This window comes from Acanthisitta chloris, unplaced genomic scaffold (assembly GCF_000695815.1).
Source record: "Acanthisitta chloris isolate BGI_N310 unplaced genomic scaffold, ASM69581v1 scaffold6291, whole genome shotgun sequence".
Taxonomy (NCBI): Eukaryota; Metazoa; Chordata; class Aves; order Passeriformes; family Acanthisittidae; genus Acanthisitta; species Acanthisitta chloris.
Window position 1 is genome coordinate 146,767 of NW_008656542.1, and position 22,857 is coordinate 169,623.

General features: G+C 36.8%; 1 protein-coding gene across 1 annotated transcript in view; it reads left to right on the plus strand.

Moving 5' to 3' along the window:
* Positions 1 to 22,857, plus strand: part of MYT1L (myelin transcription factor 1-like) — a gene marked incomplete at its 3' end in the record, with an annotated part of 101,890 nt that overhangs the window by 40,747 nt on the left and 38,286 nt on the right. Inside the window, exons 5-9 of the mRNA XM_009084375.1 lie at positions 4,963 to 5,940; positions 10,410 to 10,544; positions 13,066 to 13,156; positions 15,443 to 15,550; positions 18,698 to 18,909. Coding sequence (XP_009082623.1) covers positions 4,963 to 5,940; positions 10,410 to 10,544; positions 13,066 to 13,156; positions 15,443 to 15,550; positions 18,698 to 18,909 — 1,524 coding nt within the window. The remainder of the gene's footprint in view (positions 1 to 4,962; positions 5,941 to 10,409; positions 10,545 to 13,065; positions 13,157 to 15,442; positions 15,551 to 18,697; positions 18,910 to 22,857) is intronic.

The following is a 22,857-nucleotide window of genomic DNA, read 5'->3' on the forward strand; positions in this document are numbered from 1 at the left end:
ACTGATTTAAAAGAGTTTGTTCACTTGAGAAAGAAGGCTAAGGGGAGATCTTATGCCTGTTTTCAGCTACTTGTATGGAGAGTGGGAATAAAATAGGTGTGCGAAGTGTAAGAAGCAACAGACAAAGTTGTAAGAAAAGAAATTCCATTTAGAAATGGTCTTTACCATCTTTCAGAGATGAAGAAAGGATTGCACATGGTCAACATCAGTGTTCAGTGCTTCCCCAAAATAGGCATATTCAAAGGCTTGGGCTCTGATTCAAATCCTATGTCAGAAGGAGTGTTTAGACTTTTAGGAGACCTTGCTTAGGTCCTTGGTGAGTTACACATGTGCTCTATTACTTCTGTGTGGTGCGGAGAAGATGCGAGCTCACTGAGTTTTTCACCTCTTCAGTTTCCTTACTCATTAGATTTTCCCAGAGGAGAAGGCAATGTACAAACAACCCCCCTCCCCATGTGTTTAAGATTTGAGATTCATTTATGTCAACATTGTCTTGCTAAATATTTCTCACAGCGAGTTATCATAGACTGTAATATAGAGATGTATGTATGAACCTCACATTACAGCTTAAAGGGAGAAAAATGGTGATACAGTAGTATCATATGCTGAGCACTTAGAAGTTGACAAATAGCAGTGGCAAGAGTAGTGAAGTGTTTTAAAACAGGCAACGCTGCCTGGATAATGAAACCATCCATGTGGGCAGGAATCCTGTGTGACCACATAGAGGTTCAGCTTCTTAGCCATCATGTTTCCCATGCTTGGGAGAAAGTGAGTAATTTGATGCGTGGACCACAGATCTGGAAAGTCTTGTTTCTGAAGTCTTTGCCCTTTGGTAGGAATGTAGCTGCTATTACTGAAGTATCATTGCCTCTCTCTGCAGAATCTCTCAAACTAAATGCTGTATATTTTCCTTTTCAAAAAGAAGGTGCTGTTTTGCATGACTCCCTGCACTAAAATCAGCAAGCCTTTTCTTCTGCCAAAAAATTGGTTAAATATGGATGTAATAGGAACAAAGGGAGGAAACAATCAAGGATGTAGAGGCTATAGTCCTTATTTTCCCATGACGCCTGGTATGACATGGAATGAGTCACTCAGCTTCTCTGTCTCTCAATTTCCCATCTGTAAAATGGGGTTAAAATACCTACCTCACAGGGGTGTTGTGAGGCTTCTTAAAATAATGTTTGTAAAGTGCTTTGAGATCCTTGGATGAAAGGTGCGACAAGAAATCAAATTATTCACTTTTTTTAGTGCAATATGAGTGCACTTCTGTTGAGATGGTTAAAGACTTCCAGCTCTTTACAGCTATTCTACACTACTCTTCATTATAATTTCCTTCATTTGTTATATCTGCTGGGAGTTAAAAAGAACAAATTTTGGAATCAAGAATACCTAAATTGTTATGGTATTGTGTGGATGAGGACTAAAATAATCTGATATTCTTTTTAAACTGTATTGTGTATTCCTTATTTGTGCAACCCTGAAGTGAACAGAAAAAGGGTATATTATAACTTTGTGTGCTTTTCACCTAAACCAGCTAACTTGTGTCTTTGTGAGACAAACTCGGCGTCTTCAACAATAAAAAACTTCGGTTTGCATCACTGGTTCCGAAACTTATGCAAGGGGTAGAGTAAGTGTTTTAGTTCTATGTGTTTTGTAGCCATTTAACAGACAGCGATTAAACATCACAGTGTAAAGGTAGTTACTGAGTTCAAGGTTAAATTTTAGGAATCATAGAAGTGTGAAATGAAAGTGAGATTAGGCTTTACAGAGCTGAATAAAGGAAAAGGCATATAGGTTCACGTAGAGCTGCTATTCTAATGTACTTCCCAGAAGACTCTTAACTAATACACAAACTGATTCAGTATTTAAAATTTTGTTTTAAGAAAAAAGTGATACAGATGCCTCACCAGAGCAAGCTCAGAATCCAGCTGTTAGATGACATGGCATATATAACTATCTGTTTCATTAAAATTAACTGCTGCATGAAGATAAGAAATATGAGCAAAACAGTTGTTAAAGAAAGTAGATGAAACAAAAAGCCAAAAATTAAAATAGGAGAAATTAATCTCAATTTAAATATTTTGCTTTCCCACCTCTCTCATCTGGAATTAATGTTACACACTTTCTTCTCCTCCACCACCTTGTTTCTTCTTTTTATGAGTGAATGGAGAGGAGAACAGAAAATGACATAACCAAACAAACAGAATCGAAACTACTATAGCTGCAGCTTTCACCCAGGTGCCCCACTCAAAAGGAATTTGCATGTCTTCTGTCATACAGTACCCAATACATATTTTGACTTTTCATTTGTAGAGGCAAAGTATAACATATTCCTCCCATTGGTGATAATTTACATGACTCACATTCACATAAAAACAAACACAAACTCCCTTTTGAAAAAACAATCCCTGAAACTTTTCATGTTTCAAAAGTTGGCCTAGAATAGTCACTACATACCAGAACAGTTTTCAGGATGGCTTGAGGAAATACGTGCTTTTTTCTACTCTGTATTTCATGTTAGAGCTAGATTTGGACTGATTTCACCAGTGTTTGTAGATATCTCATCCTAAAATTGAAGTCACTGGCAATTTTTGAGCTGTAGCTTACTGCTTCTTCAATTACTTTGATGTTCCTTTTGCTACATTTGACTGCTCATCAGGTGTAGTTAGAAGAAGCACCCCATAAAAGCAGCAGTTTCTACTGAACAATCTTCCTGGCATCAGGTTTTATCCTTAATACTTAAATTAATGTGGGATTTGTTTGTGCACTTCCCTTTAGAAAATTATTATTAGTTTATTAAAACTTTTGCTTTTCGCATAGCACAAACTAATTATCCAATAATCCTTCATTGTGTTCTTCTATGCAGTCATTCAAGATTGACATTTTTCAAATAGGAAGTGTAAGTCACAATCCTTACTTGTACACTGAAAATCTGATGCTTCGATATACTTAATTTTTGTGGCACTGGAACGTAAATATGACTTATGATGATGTTGAGAAACACAGCAACTAAAATAAAGTGGCCTTTTATGATAAATAGATAGCCCACTATTGACTTGGAGTATCTTGTCATATAAAAATACCATACAATCTTCCCTATTAATTATCTTTTCTCTGTCTTCAAGTAGATAATATATATGGTATAATATTTTACCATTAGAGCATTTATTTTCTCTAGACATAGCCTAGTCATCAACCAGTTCTGCTGCTTAACTACAGCCTACTATCATCCCAGGATCCCTAACCACTGTGTAGAAGGAATACTATCTTGTGGCTGAAATACTAATTATTGTGCTGTTGAGCTTTGTATTTAAAACTCTAATTTATTATCTTGTACACTGACAAAAATTATTTTGTATCAAAAATTGTTTCCCATTATCAAAATGTTAGTGTACAAGCCACCTACAAAATGAAATTTCCCACTTTGATTTGTTTAATCCAAAACATAGAAGTCACACTTTAGAAAATGCTACGTGTTTAGGTGTGCCAGTGTTGAAAATACATCTAAGCTGAAAAGATGCTATCAGAAGTTGATGGACTAGCTCTTGAGCAGGTGTTAATTGTCCTAGCTCTACTGGTTTCTTTCAGTTTGCACCAGCTGAAAAATTGGCCTAGCATGTCAATGTAATGACAGATTTAGGAACTTTCTTTTCCAGTTGTGATGCAAAATGTTAAAATATTGCCTTGGTAGCCAATTATCAAAATAATAACTTACGTGACATTCATTAGTAAGTAATGATTAATGTATATGTGTTTTAAGAACGGGTCTTAGAATGACAACTTCTGAGTGAAATGAAATACCAGAAAATGCTCTCTGGATGATATTCATCTGACTGAATATGGATATCTTTAAGGTAGGCATCTAGTCTGAGTCCCTTTGTCGTCATTGAAGAGAAGAAGGCACTTCTAGTGGTTACTAGTTTTATTCTCAAGAAGACATCTTAACCAGATGAGGTGTCCTTGAAGTGTGTCCTTCTCTTCCTGACAAAGGATGGGAACACTGAAAAGCTCACTCAGATATAGATGCCTGCCTTGCTCATGTCTATGAAGTTAGATGAGATGAATCTTACCCTCAGGGCCTCACACTGGCTCCATCTTATTAAACTCTCCCTCTGTTATTCAACAGTTACTAAAACAAAGCTGAGTAAAATGTGGTTACTCTGTACAATTTTGTTACAGTGCACAGGAGGGTAGATAGCAGCCCTATCATACACATATGACCATATAATTTGGGCCAGCATATTTACTTAAAATCGTGTTGTGCATATAATTGCTTCTATCTCCCTTTCATGTAACAGCTCTTTTAAAATTCTTATTTCTCCACAGTTAAACTGAGACATTTTTATATCTACTGATGGATCCACTAAGGAAAATGCCATTTTAATCTTTGTGTGTAGTTACTGGTGATCTAGTGTTACTGGTGTGTATGGTGTTAAAAAAGTGACATTTTCTTGCTTGTTGTATATTCTTTTGGTGAATGGCGTTCATCAGTAAGAGAATAAATCCAGTAGTACTCACTCCTTTGCCACCTACCATATATACAGGAAATACAGGAGTGAGAAAAGTTGGACACGTAGGCAATTATGTCATAAGAATAATATGATTGCAATAAACCTCATAAAACTAAATATAGAAGTGAAAGGAGAAACATAAGTATTTATGCCATAATATTTAGCAGTAGTAGTAATTAGCATTTTGATTGCCTTTTTTTCATCAGTTCTGTGAAAGAAATTCATGTGAATAGCAAATAAATGAAAATAGCCTTGTGGAAAATAGAGAAATTCAGTTCACGTGGGCCAGCCATAGTGTTATAGAATTGCTGTGTGATTAACAATATTTGACATGCAGTTTGTTTTCTGTCCGTGCAATTGCAACAACAGTTCCAATTGTAGCCACTTTTTTCTTTTCTTTTCCTTTTTCTTTCTTTCTTTGTTTCTTTCTTTGTTTCTGTTTTTTATGCAGAAGACCATCAAATGAATTGTCACAATACTCGAATAATGCAAGACACAGAAAAAGACGATAACAATAATGATGAGTATGATAATTACGATGAACTGGTGGCCAAGTCACTGTTAAATCTTGGCAAAATTGCAGAGGATGCAGCATACAGAGCCAGGACAGAATCAGAAATGAACAGCAATACATCTAATAGTCTGGAAGATGATAGTGACAAAAATGAAAATATCGGTCGGAAAAGTGAGCTGAGTTTAGATTTAGACAGTGATGTTGTTAGGGAAACAGTGGACTCCCTTAAATTATTAGCACAAGGACATGGTGTAGTGCTTTCAGAAAACATTAATGACAGAAATTATTCAGACAATACTTCACAGCAAGATAATAGGAATATGAACTTTGTAATGCTAGGGAAGCCCGTGAACAATGGACTTACAGAAAAAATAGTAGAGGAGAGTGATGAAGAGGTGTGTCTCAGCAGTTTGGAGTGCTTAAGGAACCAGTGTTTTGATCTGGCTAGGAAACTCAGTGAGACAAACCCACAGGAAAGAAATCAACAGCAAAACATGAACACTCGTCAGCATGTCAGGCAAGAAGATGACTTCCAAGGAAGAACACCAGACCGGAATTACTCTGATATGATGAACCTAATGAGGCTTGAAGAACAGTTGAGCCCCAGATCTAGGACTTTTTCTAGCTGTGCCAAGGAGGATGGTTGTCATGAAAGAGACGATGATACCACCTCTATTACTTCAGATAGGTCTGAAGAAGTGTTTGATATGACAAAAGGTAACTTAACCCTGCTTGAGAAAGCAATTGCTTTGGAAACTGAGAGAGCAAAAGCCATGAGAGAAAAAATGGCAGTGGAAGCTGGAAGGAGGGATAATATGAGATCATTTGAGGAACAGTCTCCAAGACACCTTTCTGGAGATGACAGGAAGCCTAAACCCAGTGACGGCCATGTCAAAAAGCCATATTATGGTAAAGGTAATATTTCTATATACCGTATGTTATGTCATGAGAAAGTGTGAGCTAATATGTTCAGTTTTTGCATAGATTTCTGAAAAGAAGCTATTAATTCCATATAATGGGAACATTATTAAAATTGTAGTATGACATGATTGTAAAATAGCATCATGCTATGATTATAAGAGTTCGTTCTGCAGTGTTAGAAATATGTACAGTATATCATTGGCTAAATTGAAAAATAACTTTCAGGGAAACAAAACAAATAAGAGATCATGTTGAAAGAGGCAAAGATTTTTCTCAAGTTTTTAATATAATTTATTGTAATAATTTAAAAACAAGAGAATTGTGTTGCAAACTATATTGGAGAGGGGGGTTTTATGTAGCAGGTAGTCAATCAGCTATGAAGTGCATATATTACAGATTGGATTGGGTAGGTGGCATTGTGACTTATAAAATTATCATCAAATGACAGTTATTGATGAAGCCTCTCCCATCTAAAATGTAGAATTGCCTGATAGAAATTGAATAGTATCAAAATGACCGATAACATAAGATAGGGGCAGTGACTGCACATTAATTATCTTAAGATAGTAAGGTAATGGAAACCATTTGCTATGCAAGGCATAGTGTGGCCTGCGCTGAGATCAATAGCAATTTCTTTCTTATGTGCATTCCACTTCACTGGTTTCATTCCATTGTGGAAACAGTTAAGGTGCTGCCTTGACCATAATTCAATACAAAAGAAAAAAACCAAGAACAAACAAACAAAAAGAACAGACTAAAGGTTACCTTTAGAATGCCTTTCAATTTGCAGGATTATCATGGCGATGGTGTGTTTATATTAAGGCACCCCTCTTTAACGTGTCTACATCTGTACATGTAGGGCCATGTTGTATTAAGTGTTCAATACCTCCTGAGATTCATTGAACACCCCTGATTCCCATTGACTTTAGTGGAAGTTGAGGACATGGTATTTCTTGGGAGATGCTAAACAGGGAGTGGGTTCATCTTACGTTTGTTGTAAAAATATTTGTTTTCCTTTTTGCAATTGAGATGGTGGACATTTTTCTTCTTTTTATAAATCCCTGTTTTGTAAAAGTACTCTACCCGCGACATTCATGTAGGCAAACAACACCTTGGTCCAAGAAAGGTTTTGATCATTTTTTACAAGCCTGAAAGAAAAGTAATGATCAGTATTTTAGAAAAGCATGTAAATTACTGATGTCAAACACTCTGCTGTAATGTATTTTAGTGAAGTTTTGTTTGTTTTAAACAAAGATATATGGTCCAGTGTGTGCTGTAGTAACTTTGGGTATTTGGGGCAGACAGCTTTATTTAGTTAGTGTGTTACTGCATAGCCATGTGGACGTTGTGCTAAATGTTGTTCACAAATTACCTATTATAGGTGCATTTCCCTTTGAGTATATTTCTCTAATAAAACCACAGAAAACATGGCCAACCACCATTAATTTTTAAGAGCTTTTAAACTCTGGTATTGTCCAGCCTTTCCAGTCTATGTATGCCTGGGAAAACAATTGTACAAAAAGACCTGCTGTCTCCAAAAAGTCTATGTAACTTCTGACAGAAAAAAAAAAAAAGCATATTAGCTTCCTATTTCAGTAAATTCTAGAGCTTCTTGGAACCATCTTATTTCTTGGGAACTGCAGGCTTGAACTGGTAGTAGGTCCAAACCTCAACCAGGAGCTAAATACTGTGGGAATTTGGACCAAGAAACTTTGTGGAGTGGTTCATTCTTCACCTTTTTAATAAAGGAAGAAAGAAAAAAAATTCCCTTATTTAAAATAAAACATAGGAAACATTGTGGTAGCTGTTGAGAGAAGAACAAGTAAAACAGTTGCTTACATCATTTGTTTTCCCCTCACACTTTATCTTCCAAATACTCCTGGAAGACACTCTTACAGAGATGTATGATATGGTTAAGTGGAAACTTTTGAGGTAAACAGGTTTGCAGTGAGAACTACCTCTTGGCTTCAGGAGTTCTGCTTCAAATATCATTGAAACAACTATTAAGGGTCCACTAACCACTCTTGCGCTGCCATTTAAAGCTTTCTAGACAGGGTATCTTCTAAAATGTAGGAATTTTAAAACCTTTTAAAGTCCTCTGATGACCTTCACTCAAGCAATACTTCCATTGTGGCAAGGAGTGAGGAAAGGTTACAAAGTTAAATAAAACCACAGTATTTCTCCCAAATATCAGAAGAGGATTTGCAAAACAGTATCCAGTGTTATGTATAAAATTGTGGAAAGTTTACTCCAATGCCTTCCATTAAAAGCAATGGGAAATTGTGCAAGTGCAATTTTATGCAAGTTTTGAAATCATTAAGAGTAGTATACAGCATCTTTTCTGACTCACTAGACCATAAAGGCTCTAAAGGATCTCGTATGTGCTATAACTTTATAGCATAGACTTGAATACAGAAGAGGATTTGCTCAACACTGTAGGATGTAAGTGTCCAGATCCTCAGCTGCTCTAAATTACAATACCTTCATTGACTTTGGTGGACTTCGGACAATGTGGAGTAGCTAAAGTTTCTCTAGTTTAATGTCTCTAAAAAGCCATTATGGTCTATTAATCATCTACATTTTTTGCAGTCCTTGAATATTGTTATATTTACATAATTTATATTTCATTTACATTACCTATTCACTTATCTAATGCTTTTACACATCCCAAAGTACTTGACTTAAAGAGTTGCTTAGAGTTGTGTATGTATGTAACTGTGGGCTTGCTGTTCTAGTGGTCTCAGCACAGGCCTATCTGGCAGGAATTCAAATCCCTCCTCTGACATTCGCTCCTTCTGTGGCCTTGGGTTTAACTTCTTGATCTCTGTGCTTCAATTTCCTGACATATAAGATTATGGTCTTTCCAGGAGTGTTGTGATAATTGTATAGCACTTTGGAGATAGATTTGTATGTGTATTTATCATTAAAGAGCCTGAAATGAAGAACTGTGGTCTACAGTCAACATGCAAGTTAAGTAAAATAAAACTTTAATAATTAGGGATTCCATTTGCAAAAGAAAAGGTTTTAAGTATCATATTAAAATTTAATAATGGATTTCAGACACAGAGATTAATTACAATGAGCTAAAGAATTTATCTAAAATGAAGGTGTTTTGGAAGAGCTTGGAAAGTAAAAGTATATATATAAAAAACATATCAGAGGGAAATCAAGGAAAGATAAGTCCACAACTGAATGTGAACTCTGGATTGTATTGATTCATGCTGAAAAGAATGGGTTGTACATGAAGTTCTGCAAGTACTGAAATTTCCATTGATTGTACTGAGGGTTCTGTTTGTTGAAGCTGGGATGGAATTTAATGTAAGAAAGGCTTACTGGAAAATGAGTAGCAAAATCTTATTTTCTGGAGATGAAAGCATAAAATAATTAAATGAGGGTAACTCAGATTGGGTATTGAAAGGAGGATGGGCTAAAAAAATGGAAGGTGGATGCTGAATGATCTTGAGCCAAAACAGTAGCAGTTTGAGTATCCTGAATTTTATTCCTTTATTGCCAATACAAAAATCAGCAATACTCTCCAAAAGCTAGCAACTGTGGTCAAGATGATATGATTTAATTTGTATCATGTGCTTGGCTGGTAGGGTAGGGATGTTATTTTACAGATGTTCTGTTAAAGGAAATAATCTGATGAAGTTATGTTAGACAGTTCTAGTTCAGGATTAATCTCACCAGTCTTCCACTACATTATTGGCAGAGAAATTTATTTTATTGAAAAAATGTCTAGTTGGACTTTGCATTGATTTGTAGTCAGAAGATCCAACAACATTCTTAAAGATCATTAACCTTTTAAGCATACAAATATTCAAATGTTACATATACATGTTTGTAATGTCCCAGATTTACAGAGCAAGTGTTACTTTCAGTATTTCTGATTACAATGTTTACCCAACCATAATTCATTGAAGGGAAAGGAATATTTGCATAATTTTGCCACTTCATAAAGAATTTAAAGAAAATAAGAGTAATTTCCTCATTGAGCCTTGGAAAAGGGATTTATTTGTGCTGAATCGTGGAATTGTTATGCTGAAGAGCTGGGTTTGCTACTCTCAGGACATTGAACTGCTATGACAGTGCATTTGCAGACCTTAATACATCAGGCAAATAAGAATGTAAAGAAGGGAAACTTGAACTAAACAGTTTCCAAATGACCTTACACCCTTGAGCTGATGCTTGCCAGAAGAACATTGATTGACCATGGTGTGGCTTTGCTATAAAAAGGTCACTTTCCAATCACTGTGAATAGATAATGCTGTGATCATAGGAGCCCACAGTCTGAAAAGAAGATAATGGGATAAAAGTGACAGCACTGTGTTAAGAAGTAGAAGGGTTGTTTTTTTCTTCTAGTGTTCATAATAACACCGAAGAGTAAATTACGTGATTAAATGAACCTTCTTACAGAAATGTGAAAAGCATCATTCACTTGACACATTTGTTGTAAATTATAGATCCCTCAAGAACAGAAAAGAAAGAGAGCAAATGTCCTACCCCTGGGTGTGATGGAACTGGCCATGTAACGGGGCTTTACCCCCATCACCGCAGTTTGTCAGGATGCCCACACAAAGATAGGGTCCCTCCAGAAAGTAAGTTCACATTCTTTCATGGAAACCGGGGATAAAACTACAAAACTTTTTCTAGCATGCTTTTTAAACCTTTTATTTAAAAAACTAATTTCATTTTTCAGTATGGTTTGTCTCAACTTAGTCAACTGTTCTGTGTTATACTTTTTCCTTTCTATCATCATTTTCATTCTCTACTAACTTTTACACTAAAAGAACAACTTTTAAAGCTGTATTCTTTGATTTTAAGAATCCTAGGTTATTTTTAAATAGACATACTCTGTCAACAGAGAAAAAGGTTTCCAGAAGATGTGCACTGCTTTTGCTTCTGCGTGCTGATGTCACATCAACTGTCCTTATTGTCTTGTACAGGAATAATTGTTCCTGAATATCTTGCAACCCCTTTCCTTTGTTATTGTTGTGTCTGAAACATAATTTAAATTAAACACATGCATATTATAAAAAATAATAATTTGGCATTTGCTTAGTTACAGAACTCGGGATTTTGAGCAAACATCCCCTGGCAGTCACATGGATGGAACTTCCTGCCATGTCAGCAAATTCTCTGCATAGGAGGTTCACCCATATGAGCTCATGCACATTGACCTGAAGGCAGAGGCCTTCATTTCTGGAAGTCACCTACTTGGCTGGTGGAATCAGTGTAGTTCTGTTGAAGTTAATTGCTCTATGCTGGTTTACACCAGGCAAGCATCTAGCTAAGTTCCATTTCTCTTTCACACCAGTTTTTAAATGGAGTTATTCCGTTGAAACGTATGGACCTAATAATGTCTATGTCACTGTCCATCAGCACTTCTAGGCCTAACCTGAATGGATTTGCAACAGCTGTAAGGAAATGTTATAAAGACAGTCAGTTTCCAAAGGAAAGTAGAGTTTGATGGACAGGGCAACATAGGTAGATTAGCACTGCAAGAGTGCCAGACAGGATAAGTATCCTCTTTCATAGTACAGTGGTTTCTTCCAGAAGTAAAGCAGCGAGGAAGTACTTTAGGAAACTTTGCTGTAGCTTGGTTGATCTCTGAATACAGTAGAACAAATAGAGTAACTTCCCTGCATTCCAAAACCCTATAATTTTCTGAAACAAAAATATTTATTTGGTTGCTCAAAGTTCTATCATTTTTACAAATGGTAAATAAAAAGCTCTTTAGAAGACTTTGTAAATCAAAGAAGAATATAGCTTTAAACTGTTTGCATGCTCTTGTACCTACTAAAATGAAAAAGGTGAGCTCATCTTTTTTTTTTTCCTGTGATGTTGGCCTTGTGAAGCATGTTTCAAGAACAGCTTTGAATACTAGGAATTTCGGAGTAAAGCTTTTGCATCTATACACATTTTAGCACACTGATGTTGGGGTGATGATGAAGATGGTTATCTTTTAATCAGTATACATGGTTTAATTCTCAAGTCTCTGAACAGCTTTTATTCAGTTCTTAACTCAGTCAAGGAATCTACTGATTTTATTAGGTCTTTTATTGAGTGAGAACTAAATACAGGCTTCTAGACTATCTGTGTGAGAAAACCAGAACTTTGCAAGGGCTGGATGGCCTTTTTCCATAGAGTGATGTACTGCCATCCAGCTCCAAGACATGGATTCATATATGTTTCATGTCATACAAAACTCTTCAGTGTTCCCGAAAAGTTCTTGATAATTTGGCACTTCATAGCATGAGCTTTGTGATTTAGAGGAGTACTGCTCTGAGCAGTCTTGGAGTAAGTTTTCCATCCAGCTTGCAATGGATGCAGATATAAATCAGTTACTTGCTTAAGCTTGTACCACTTGTTTCTTTTTTACACCTTTTTTTTTTCTGCCATCCCTCAGTTTTCTAAGTGCTTATTTTTTGGTTCTTAGTATTTTGAAAAAAAATTAAATCCATTGCAATTTTCACAGTTGGAGAGAATACAAGTGAAAATTAAAGGACCCATTCTGCTCACCATATAGATATGAATGATATATCTATGTGGAAGTGGGCAGAACTGGCCCCTAGTTCAATTGGGCTGCCTTGTAGTTAGGGTTAAATTCTCTTCAGGGTTGTACTAAGGTGTGTTTCAAATAATTCAGTGGACTACCAGTATAACTTGAGAGCAGATTTTCAGCTCTCAATTTTGATACTGTTTTTATAAAGCTATGTATTATGAATACATACATTTCCTGAAAGAATTTTTCTAGTCTATAATTTTGTATTGTACAGTTGCTAGTTCACCCTTTACTGTTGAGCTGATCTTTGCTCAGTGGTTCTGTATGAAGAAGATGTTGGGTGTCTTCTGCTTCACTGTTGCACCAGAGATGCATTCGTTTATAGGTTCTGTAACCTCCATAACTTTCACTGTTGCCCTGTGTTAATGAACATAGGGTCATAATACTTACTTCCCTTCATCAGGCTTTATTGGCTATGTGTGTCACGTGTATTTTGAGGAATGCTGGTTGTTAATGAATCCTGCTTTGTTTTAAAATGGTTTCATATATACTGGGATTTGATTTTTTTTTCTTGTTTTCATACTCTGCTGTTTTCTCTTACTCTCCTTGTCAAGTTCTTGCCATGCATGAAAATGTTCTTAAGTGTCCTACACCAGGCTGCACAGGCCGGGGCCACGTAAATAGCAACAGGAATTCTCACCGAAGGTAAGGATGCCGTCGCTGGACACCAATCTAGAGGGAACAGCTCCGAACTGCAGCCCTTCTAGCAGTCCATTGGCGGGGGGGAGTGAGTGTGTGTGTCGTTGTTTTGTTCTGGAGATTGACAGATGGTGCTTCGTGTGCTTTATCCATTTTAAAGAGTAACATTTATTCATGTATTTTCTGAGGAGGACGAATGTGCGTTTGCTGTAGTATGGATGAATTGATACACAGAAGACTTTTTAAGCATCCTTAGATTTTTGAGTGGATTTTTTTTCTTTTTGTTTTGATATTTGCTGAACAGCAGTGGTACAAAACAAATGGTATGACCCCTCATGGGTGTGTTGGAGGGAGAAGGAAGAGTCTGTCAACATCATCAGGACTAGGGCAGAGTTCTCCCACTTCACTCTCTTCAGGGATTATTTTGCAGTGCATGAAAAAATATGCTCTAATCCTAAAAATGCAGGGTTTTTTAATACATGAGAAACAGCATTTTAAGTACACAGACATTGAAAGTGTTAGCTTTCTTACTGCCATAATCTCAACCCCAAAGCCCTTATTCAGCTAAAACTGAATGAGAATTTTGCCTAAGAAACATTTTGAAAATGTCTCCATACATTTAAAAATGAGAAGCCAGAATTGATAGAAGTAAGTATTCTAGCCAAACAAAAGAAGATTAAGGGAAAAAAGGGACTTTACTATAGTTGCCTAATATTAGTAATAGATTCTTAGGTAAGGGATGCTATGGCCTATTAAATTCTGTCAAACAAATGAGGAAATGATGAAAATGTTACTATAATTTTCATACTTGTTATAATTTTCCCACAGAACAACAATTGAATCTTATTTATTTATTTACAATTTTAAAATTGTGAGTAAGAGGGTAGTAGGAACTATGCAAAGTTCCTGTTATCGAATTCCTTTTTACTGTTCAGTGTAGCATGAAGGCTTAAGGGACTACACAGCTACTGGACATTCAGTGTTACCAGGCTCTGGGTTACTAGACCCCCCACATATTAGCTACATGTCTCCTGGAAGACTCTTGTGGGTACCAGTCTGTCTGCAATAAGCTCTGGTACCTGCTTCTTCTCTGCAGTGATGCTGCCAGTAGATGCAGCAAAAACCTCTGAGAGGGCTTTATGGGAATTACTGCTGCTTGATGCAGCATTCACTTCTGACAGAATATCTGCTAGAATATTTGAGGTGTCTGAAAAAGAGCTTGTCAGTGGAGCAGAGCTGCCCTCTGGCATGGCTCCAAAACTGCGCAGAGCCCCCTCAACCATTCTGCAGAACTAGGGCAGTGAGGGAGGGATGGGGGGAGTGGTCTGCAGTCTGTGCTCACCTCTTTCTGCAGCTTTTGGGGCATTTTGCTCTACTTCACTTTTTTCCTTCTTTTTGTTTTTTTTCCCCCCTTATTTCCTGTAGACAGGGGAACATCTGGGAACGCACTGATTTGCCTTTCATTCAAATTTCTTTTCCTGTAGAGAGCACAGAGAGCTGCAGTCACATAAGCACGCAATAGACTATGACAAGGAAAGGACCCCCTCTATTGTCAGGTCACAGGGTTTTACAGCTTCACTAAGAGCACCATCTGCTGGCATCAATATATTTATTTTTCCTTGTTCTCAGTCTTTTCCAGAAGAATCAGGCTTATTTGTGCCACTTCAATAATAGTTCAGCATTTGCAAATTTAATTGAATTTCAAGTTAAGTTCTCTTCATGTTATATCATCTGCTATTAGAAAGTATACTTTAGTGACTGAAATTCATGAGCAAACATTAAGTATAAGATAGTTGAGATGTAGATTTAGAGATGCAAGGCCAAAATTTGAACTGATTTATATGCCTAGCAAAAAGATTGGAGTTAATGGATCTAAATGAGATATGAAGCAGCGCAAGCTTTGGTCTATACGGTGTTGTCATCTTCAGGAGCCATTTCATTGGCAACATATGTAGGTGCATAAAGGTCACAAGTCTGCTAGCAGAGCTGCACAGTAGATTCCAGTATATATTCTCCTCTCCTACTGGTATGTTCACTGGCTGACATCCATGAATAATCTACCCATGTACATTTAGAGAAGAAGAGCAGATATAAGATCTACCATGCAACTTTGAAAGCAGAAGAAAGGAAGTCTATTCTAGAGAAAATATACATGACCAAAAAGCTTTTGGAAACTCTTTTCCTTCAGATTCTTCCTGATGCTGGCTAAGGAGGAGAAGGAGTAATTGGATCAGTGCTATAATGTGAAACTATGCAGGACAAGACAATTAAATTTCCTTTCTGTAATTGCAGCCTCTCTGGATGTCCTATTGCTGCAGCAGAGAAACTGGCTAAAGCTCAAGAGAAGCATCAGAACTGTGATGTGTCAAAATCAAACCAGGCATCAGATCGGGTTTTAAGGTATTAGAAATCACTATAATACTTATTATTCTGCAGAATTCATCACACATTCACCTAATCTGAGAATTTATATTTATATACATTGTATATACATATATATCTCCTTTAAAGATGAGTTAGAATTAGGGCTTCTGGATCCAATTCTCACAGTGTATATTTCCCACTCAATTTTCATGGGGGAGGGTTGGTAATTATTTTGGCAAATACATGTAAAGCTGAAAAGCTCATTTTTGTCTTAGGCATTGTTTGGTGTAAAGATGACTGCTGGAGTGCACAGTCTAAGAACAGTGTGAAAAAAGTTGGTATCTTTTGGGAATAAACTAATATTTACCGGTAAGTCTTGGTTTTTTCAGCAGGCTTTTACTAGTAAATATCAGTTTAAATTAAACCAGAAGCCCTATGTCCATTACCAAACTGGTAGTACACCTTTTGGCAGGAGTCTTGGAAAAATACCAGTTATAGCTTGGATTCCTTAGTTCTTTGTCTCTTTTCCCCCACTCTCTACTCGGAGGAATAGAAAGAGAGAAAAATTGCCCTGAATTTTCTTATGGGAAGGACCTTAAACCAATTTGATATGATTATGCTCCTTTTCTTCATCTGTATAGGATTCTGCATTTATCCAAAGCTGTATCCAGTTTTGTGCTATTGTCTCCTCTTTTGAGATACGTGGGTGGAAAAAAATATTATTTCTAAGGAGCTGAAGTGTGAAGGATACATGTAAAGGAACTAGACTTCCGCATGATTCTACCAGCCTTATGCTGGTGATGCCCCAAGAGTTGCAGAATTTCTCCATGGATACTGCAGTATCTGTGGGCTGGGATAGGTACATCCCTCCCAGCTGCCTCAAAGAGCGTGGAGGAAGTGCTGCAGCTTTAGTTCCTAGAATTTCCTACTTATCTCATAGGCTTCTTAGTATTTAGCTGTCTTCTACATTTTTAAAACAATAGGGCTGCTTAAAAAGAAAGTTTTCTGCTGTATGATCAACATCATTCTTTGAATAGTGTCTAAAAACTTCATCTAATCTTGATGGCCTTTTAAAAAACAGTGGTTTCATAGAGTTGAAAACATAGAATTATGGTTCACATCTACAGAATATTTTTCATCATGCCTGTTGACTTTGCTTTCCTTCCTCAGATTGTTTTTGATGGGCTTTATCTTAACAGTTTGTACAACTTTGCATACAACATCCCAGACAGTTTTCTTAGAGAAAGGTTCTTCAAATCCCGTTAACAAAAAAACACTCTTTGAGGGAGTAACACAGTTTCTCACTTGATGGAAAAAGACAGATCAAAAATGCAGTGGCTTTAACCACTGCTCATTAAAGGGAAGCGGCTGAAGTCAGTTGCCATAGAAAGAAGGCAACTGCTCAAAAGCAGCATCCGGTTTGCTGGCAAACTCCCTAGGAAGTTGTTCTGCAGTCTTAACTTTGCTTGTGAGCTGCCTTGTGTTTCAGGTTTTATAGGCAACTCAAATAATGCTTTCATCTTGTCTCCTGCTTCTCTTTTACCTTTAAGTCACTGAAGTATTTAAGAGGAAGAACTTGTCAGCTATTTATAATATTTGCATACAGGCAACTGATGGGCAGACAGAGATGTTCTAAGAGTAAATCTTGAATATTTGTCTTCATCCCAGTTTCCATCCCACCTGCATCTGAAAGTTCTTACTTAAAAAGAAATCAAATTCATAGGACCTCTCTTCCACAGAAATTTTGGATTTGCATTGAATGTACAGGATCTGAATTGCAGGTTTTTAGCTAAATATAGATTATCTTGAGACAGGATCAAGCTATTATTCATACCAGCTCATTGTATAAATAAGCCCACTGTATTTTGTGAGGAAGAAGTGTCTAAAGGAACGAGCATACATAAATCAAAGGGAATAGTGTGACTAATATGATTTCTTGGGTGATCTTTGCATAAATATCCTGACTAAATTCTGTGAAAATGAATTCATTCAGAAAAACATGATATAATATTCAAAACCTATTTCTCACGATTTATCACATTTCATTTTGTCAGTCAGCATGATGATACTCCTGGTCTCAACTGAATTTATGTTCCTATGACTATTCTTTCCGTTTCCTCTGGTTATAAATGTGGTAAAGGGAAAAAAAAAAAAAAGACTTGATTATATGATTCTTTATTCCAGCAGAAACACATCAGGTGTGCTGTTCATCATCCTCACCTCCTGCTAAACGCAGTAGGTGGATATGCAGCACTGTGTAGCAGTTACTTCCTGTGACCCAGTCATATTGCACTTCCTTATGTAGGTAGGGTTTGCAGGATCTGACTTTCGTTTACCTGCTTTGAGAACTGATGACTTCTGTGTCCACATGCAGAAGACAGCATGACAATGGAGTTCACTATATCATTCTTTCACTGAGATTTCAGAAGTTTTTGAAATAGCTGAATGACATCAGTTGGGGCTTTTCCTAACTGTCCTCCCCGATCCTAAACAAAAGGAGATATTTAGCTGAACTAGTTTTGTTCTGTATTTATTCTCAGGACCTTTCTTGAGATGTGTGTCTGTGTACCAGGAATCACAGCTCCTGCCAGAACCTTGCATTTGAGGGTGAGCAGGACCTGCGAGGCAGCAGCTCAAAGTCAAGACTTTGTATTTCTCAAGATGAACATGCATTTGTATACTGAGGCATAAAACAGGACTAGCTCCTTTGCAAAGCACACAGGAGAACAGCATACAACTCTGTTGAAAGAAATTCAGAGGAAACTCCATTCATTAAATGGAACTTCCAGCTCTATTTTTTCTTTTCGGCATTTAAAGGAATTTGTCCAAACTTCTTCTGTCAGTCTGCTTGCCCCTCTTCACCTCCCAAAAGAGAAAATGTTTGCTATGTGATGAAATTACATGGGGAAAGGGAAACCCTGAAGTATTTTAAAACAGAATTTTAAAATACTTTTAGCTGCAGGATACATTTAGTGGTATTAGAATTAATTTTGTCTAGGTTTTGTTCAAGAAAATATATATTGTTTGTCTGCTGAAAATAACCAAACTAAGGAAATGCAATAATATATTGCTGTCTCTTGAGTACAAGGAATAACTAAGATTTTCTAATCTGAACTATAAATTATGCACAAACATAGTAAACTGAACTGCATCTAACAAACTTTACATATCTTTAATTTCTAGGCCCATGTGCTTTGTTAAGCAATTGGAGATCCCTCAGTATGGCTACAGAAACAATGTCCCCACCACCACACCCCGCTCCAACTTGGCCAAGGAACTAGAGAAATACTCTAAGACTACGTTTGAATATAACAGTTATGACAACCATGCCTATGGCAAGAGAGCCATAGCTCCCAAGGTGCAATCCAGGGATATATCCCCCAAAGGATATGATGGTAGGAGGTGCACACTCTTATACATGAGAGACAAGTTTGCAGTTAATCATGTTGTTGTATATGTAAACATCATACAAATAAGACATGTTTTCATGTTCATACAGTATTATGAGGAATGCTGTAATGTGTAAGTTATTTTAAAGGCCTTTTAAAAAAAGCGTTGTTTTATACGGTGCTTGCTTCAGGATTGTTGCCCTGGCAAAAGAACATCTCCAGCAATTAAGCTCCTGGGGTGTGTTGAGATGGCAGTAAAACCTAAGTAATAGAGGTAGCTCTTGTGTTGCTGTCTGGGAGACTTGGCCTCAAGGGTCACGTTAGGATTCTTGCCTCTGTACAGTAGTTCAGGTAACCCATAAAGATAACATACTTGCTCTGTGGGGATATGGAAGTAGAAAACCTGGGTCTCATTGTACTTCAGAAATCACTGCTTACTTACTTAATGAGGCATTTCTGCTTACTTTGTGCTCATAAATACACTGGTTGAATTCTCTGGAAAACCTAACAGAAGTAACATGTTTAGGAGTAGGCTGAAATTGGCTTCAGTTCAGGAGAAGACAGTGGATGGGGTCAGTCAGACAAGAGGATTTTTGTTAGGGAAGAAAATTAACTACAGGATAAAGATTGAGGATTTGGATTGTAGCTTTTGAGGACATCAGGAATTTTTCAGAGCAATACATTTATATAGGCATATATCTTGTATATGTATATATATAAAACTAAACTGTGCCTTGATCTTTTTTTTTTTGAATGCTAACAGTTTATGTAGAAATTTCAGGCAGGTGTCAGATTTTTGTTTAGAAAAACTGAAACATACTATATAGAACAATTTATGCAGTTGTCTGAACACAGACTTTGAGGTTCGAAAATAGGGTTGTGGAGAAAGGGAAAATTGCTACACCTCTTGCCTTCACATGTGTAGTATTTTGCATATTTTTCTTTCTCTTAGAATCAACAGGCGTGTTGTTGAACTATAGCAGAAGGAGAAGGGTTGTGAAAGGCAACCTGTTTTTTTAGTAGAAGTTCCCATTTTTTTTCTCTTACATGTTCATCTTGTTTGCCTATATCAGAATAAGGGCTTGAACAGAATTAAAGGTAAAACACAAACTCTAACTGTGGTTAGGAAGGCAATGAGTGTACGTTAATATAAGGTAAATGAGATATTAAATATTGTGTATATATCCTGTCTACTCCTGCAGAAAAGAAAGAAGCAAAGTATTGCTGGGGATCCTGTGTAAAAGCTTATTCAGATCAAATTCCCGATGCTTAAGCAACCGATACTTATTTTTCTCATTTAAGGCCAAACTCCATTTTTTCCCCCAAATTACCAGTATTTGAAAATACATGTTAGATTAAGCACAAGTTTAACAGTGGCCTTAAATAATAAAAACTTAGGGTGATATGGGTTATTTTCTTCATGCACACTCATCTTTCTTTGATATAAATAGGAATTCTACTTGAATATAAAACTGAATCTAGTTTGCTTCACTGCTCTCTGATGTGAGCCAGAGAGGACTGAGGGACACTGTATACAGGTGATTCATGCTGGTATAGCAAGTATATGGGGCTCTTGTGTTCTCAGAACAACTGAAACCCATTAAAGCTGGAGTAGGTTGTTTGCCAAACAAAGGCTAATTCCCTATGGATTTGTTCCACACCCCTGGCTCTGCAGGCACACTCTGTACCTGGTTCCAAGTGATGTGTGTGCTGTTTGGCCAGACAGACATGCCAACGTGGTCCCAGAGGTGAAGGCCTAATCTGAGTTTTTCTTTGTACCTTATTAGTGATTTTCCTAAAACTCCTAGGATTCACATCTCTCTGAAATTTCTTAAGCACTCCATCATATTTGGCTTGAATTGGCGCAGGAAAATCAGTTGAATTCTTAAAATGGTGAAGTGAAATCCTGGGGACACTGAAATTGATTGAGGTTTTGGCACTGACTTTCAATGGGACAAGCATTTTGCTGACAGTTACTGGAAATAACTGAATATGAAGGAGATATCAGGAAGAAATTCTTCATTTAAAAGAGCCACTTTTCCTCAAAAAACTTTGCAGTATTTTTAGGTGATTTCATATTTGTTTGTAAAAAATTAATTATTGCTACTAAAGCCATTAGGGAGGTTCAGAGTGCACACCTGTTATGTATGTCAGCAAAACGTGCTTATATAAAAGCAGATTTAGTTCTGAAAAGTATTCCTGAAAAACCTGAAAGTAAGCCTCAGGTTTTTGGGGGAACGTGCAGGTAAACAGTACTGTAGTTCTGACTATATGAGACATACAGTTGAAGGATATGAAAAATCAGTAGCTTCACATCTCAATCCTTTTTTAATTGTCAGCTAGTACTGTATTTTCATCATCAGAGAAAGGGGTTATATATTCAATAAGTGTACGGTTGTGAGTGGCATGAACATAAATAGCTCCTTTGGATTATTTGCTTGATTTTTTTTCCAGTAAGCTTTATTAAAAACAAAACTGAAAATGGATATTTGTATTGTTGGGTAGGACAATACAATGATTCTTGAGAAATCTTGTATTTGTGGGCTTGTTTTTCCTTTGAAACCAGTTTCAGAGTATATTGGATGTTGGGCTTATGGTATACAGCAGTAAAGCTAAGAGCAGCTGGACCCAGCAGGCAGGGGTGACAGCAACACTTTTAGTTGCTCAAGTGATGGCAGGAGCTCTTCCCATTCCACCAATAGGCCTGGGGCCTCCTATCAAAACACTGAGAAGACCTTAGGAGTGGGATTCTTCTGACCATATCTAAACTTTTATAATATCAGGACCTACATTGGAGCTCAGCACCCCTTTCAGATTCAAGGAGAAAGATGGACACTTCTCCAATTCATCTCCTCCTGAAGTACTCATTTAAAACTGGTTAGGTGAATCATTGCCTGAAAGTTCCTATTTTTTACCTCTGCCTGTATAGGAAGTATATAATGACTAGTTTGGGTATCTGAAGGTAGGTGAGATGTAAGTCAGAAAAAGTGTTGAAACTGTAATTAATTTATATAACACATTCAGTATTTAGACAATACTGGGGTGCTTGGACAGGATTGAATTCCACTCCAGATACCTTCCTTTGGTCTGTTAGGTGTTTGTGAACTTTCCCACTCCTCCTTTGTTAAGTAGTAAGAGAAGCCTGTAGACTTTGAGATGTTCTTTGTAATCAGCCCCAAGGCATGTCTGATGGAAGGTCAGTTAAGGTATGCTGCTGGTTATACCTGTGTCTGTTATTTGATGGGAAAGGTGTTCACATTTGGTTTCACTCCAGATCACAGAAAGCATAGGTGGACTGCAGAGCTTCCAAAACCTGGTGCCACAGGGGTGGGTGGTGTATCAACCAGAATTATCTGGTATTGAAACAATGCAGCTTTCCCTTCATTAGAGAACAGCTTGATTTAGTTCACTATAAATTGATGATCTTTGCTTCTCCTGAAAATCTGATGTGAAATGGACAGTCTGGGTTATGTGACTCATCTTCAAATGTACGGCTACAGTAAAGTTAAAATAACCATGGCCATTTCTAAGTAAGTTTTTCTTAAATTATTGGTAACCTGAAATCTAATAATTGTGTAGCATGCTTATAGCACTTTACATCTTCAAAGTGTTTTGCAAGTGAATCACAACACAACTAAGTTATAGAAACAACTTTCATTTTATAGAGGAAATGAATTTGAAGGATAATATAGTTTGACCAAGGCCACAGAGGAGTCCATATCAGAGCCTGCATGAGTTTCTGATGGTTAATCTTATGTATAAAGCTGCTTCTTTCCCTCCCTTTCAGTAGCACACATTCTCATACATATATTTAATTTCCCATGTAGTATGTTCCTTATGTCTGTCTAAATGTGACCTGCTATAACAAGACTAACATTTTTTTGCAAGTGACAAAAGTCTTACTTGTTCATATGAATTTTGAAAGGTACTTCTAATTTGACAAGTTCAGTGGTA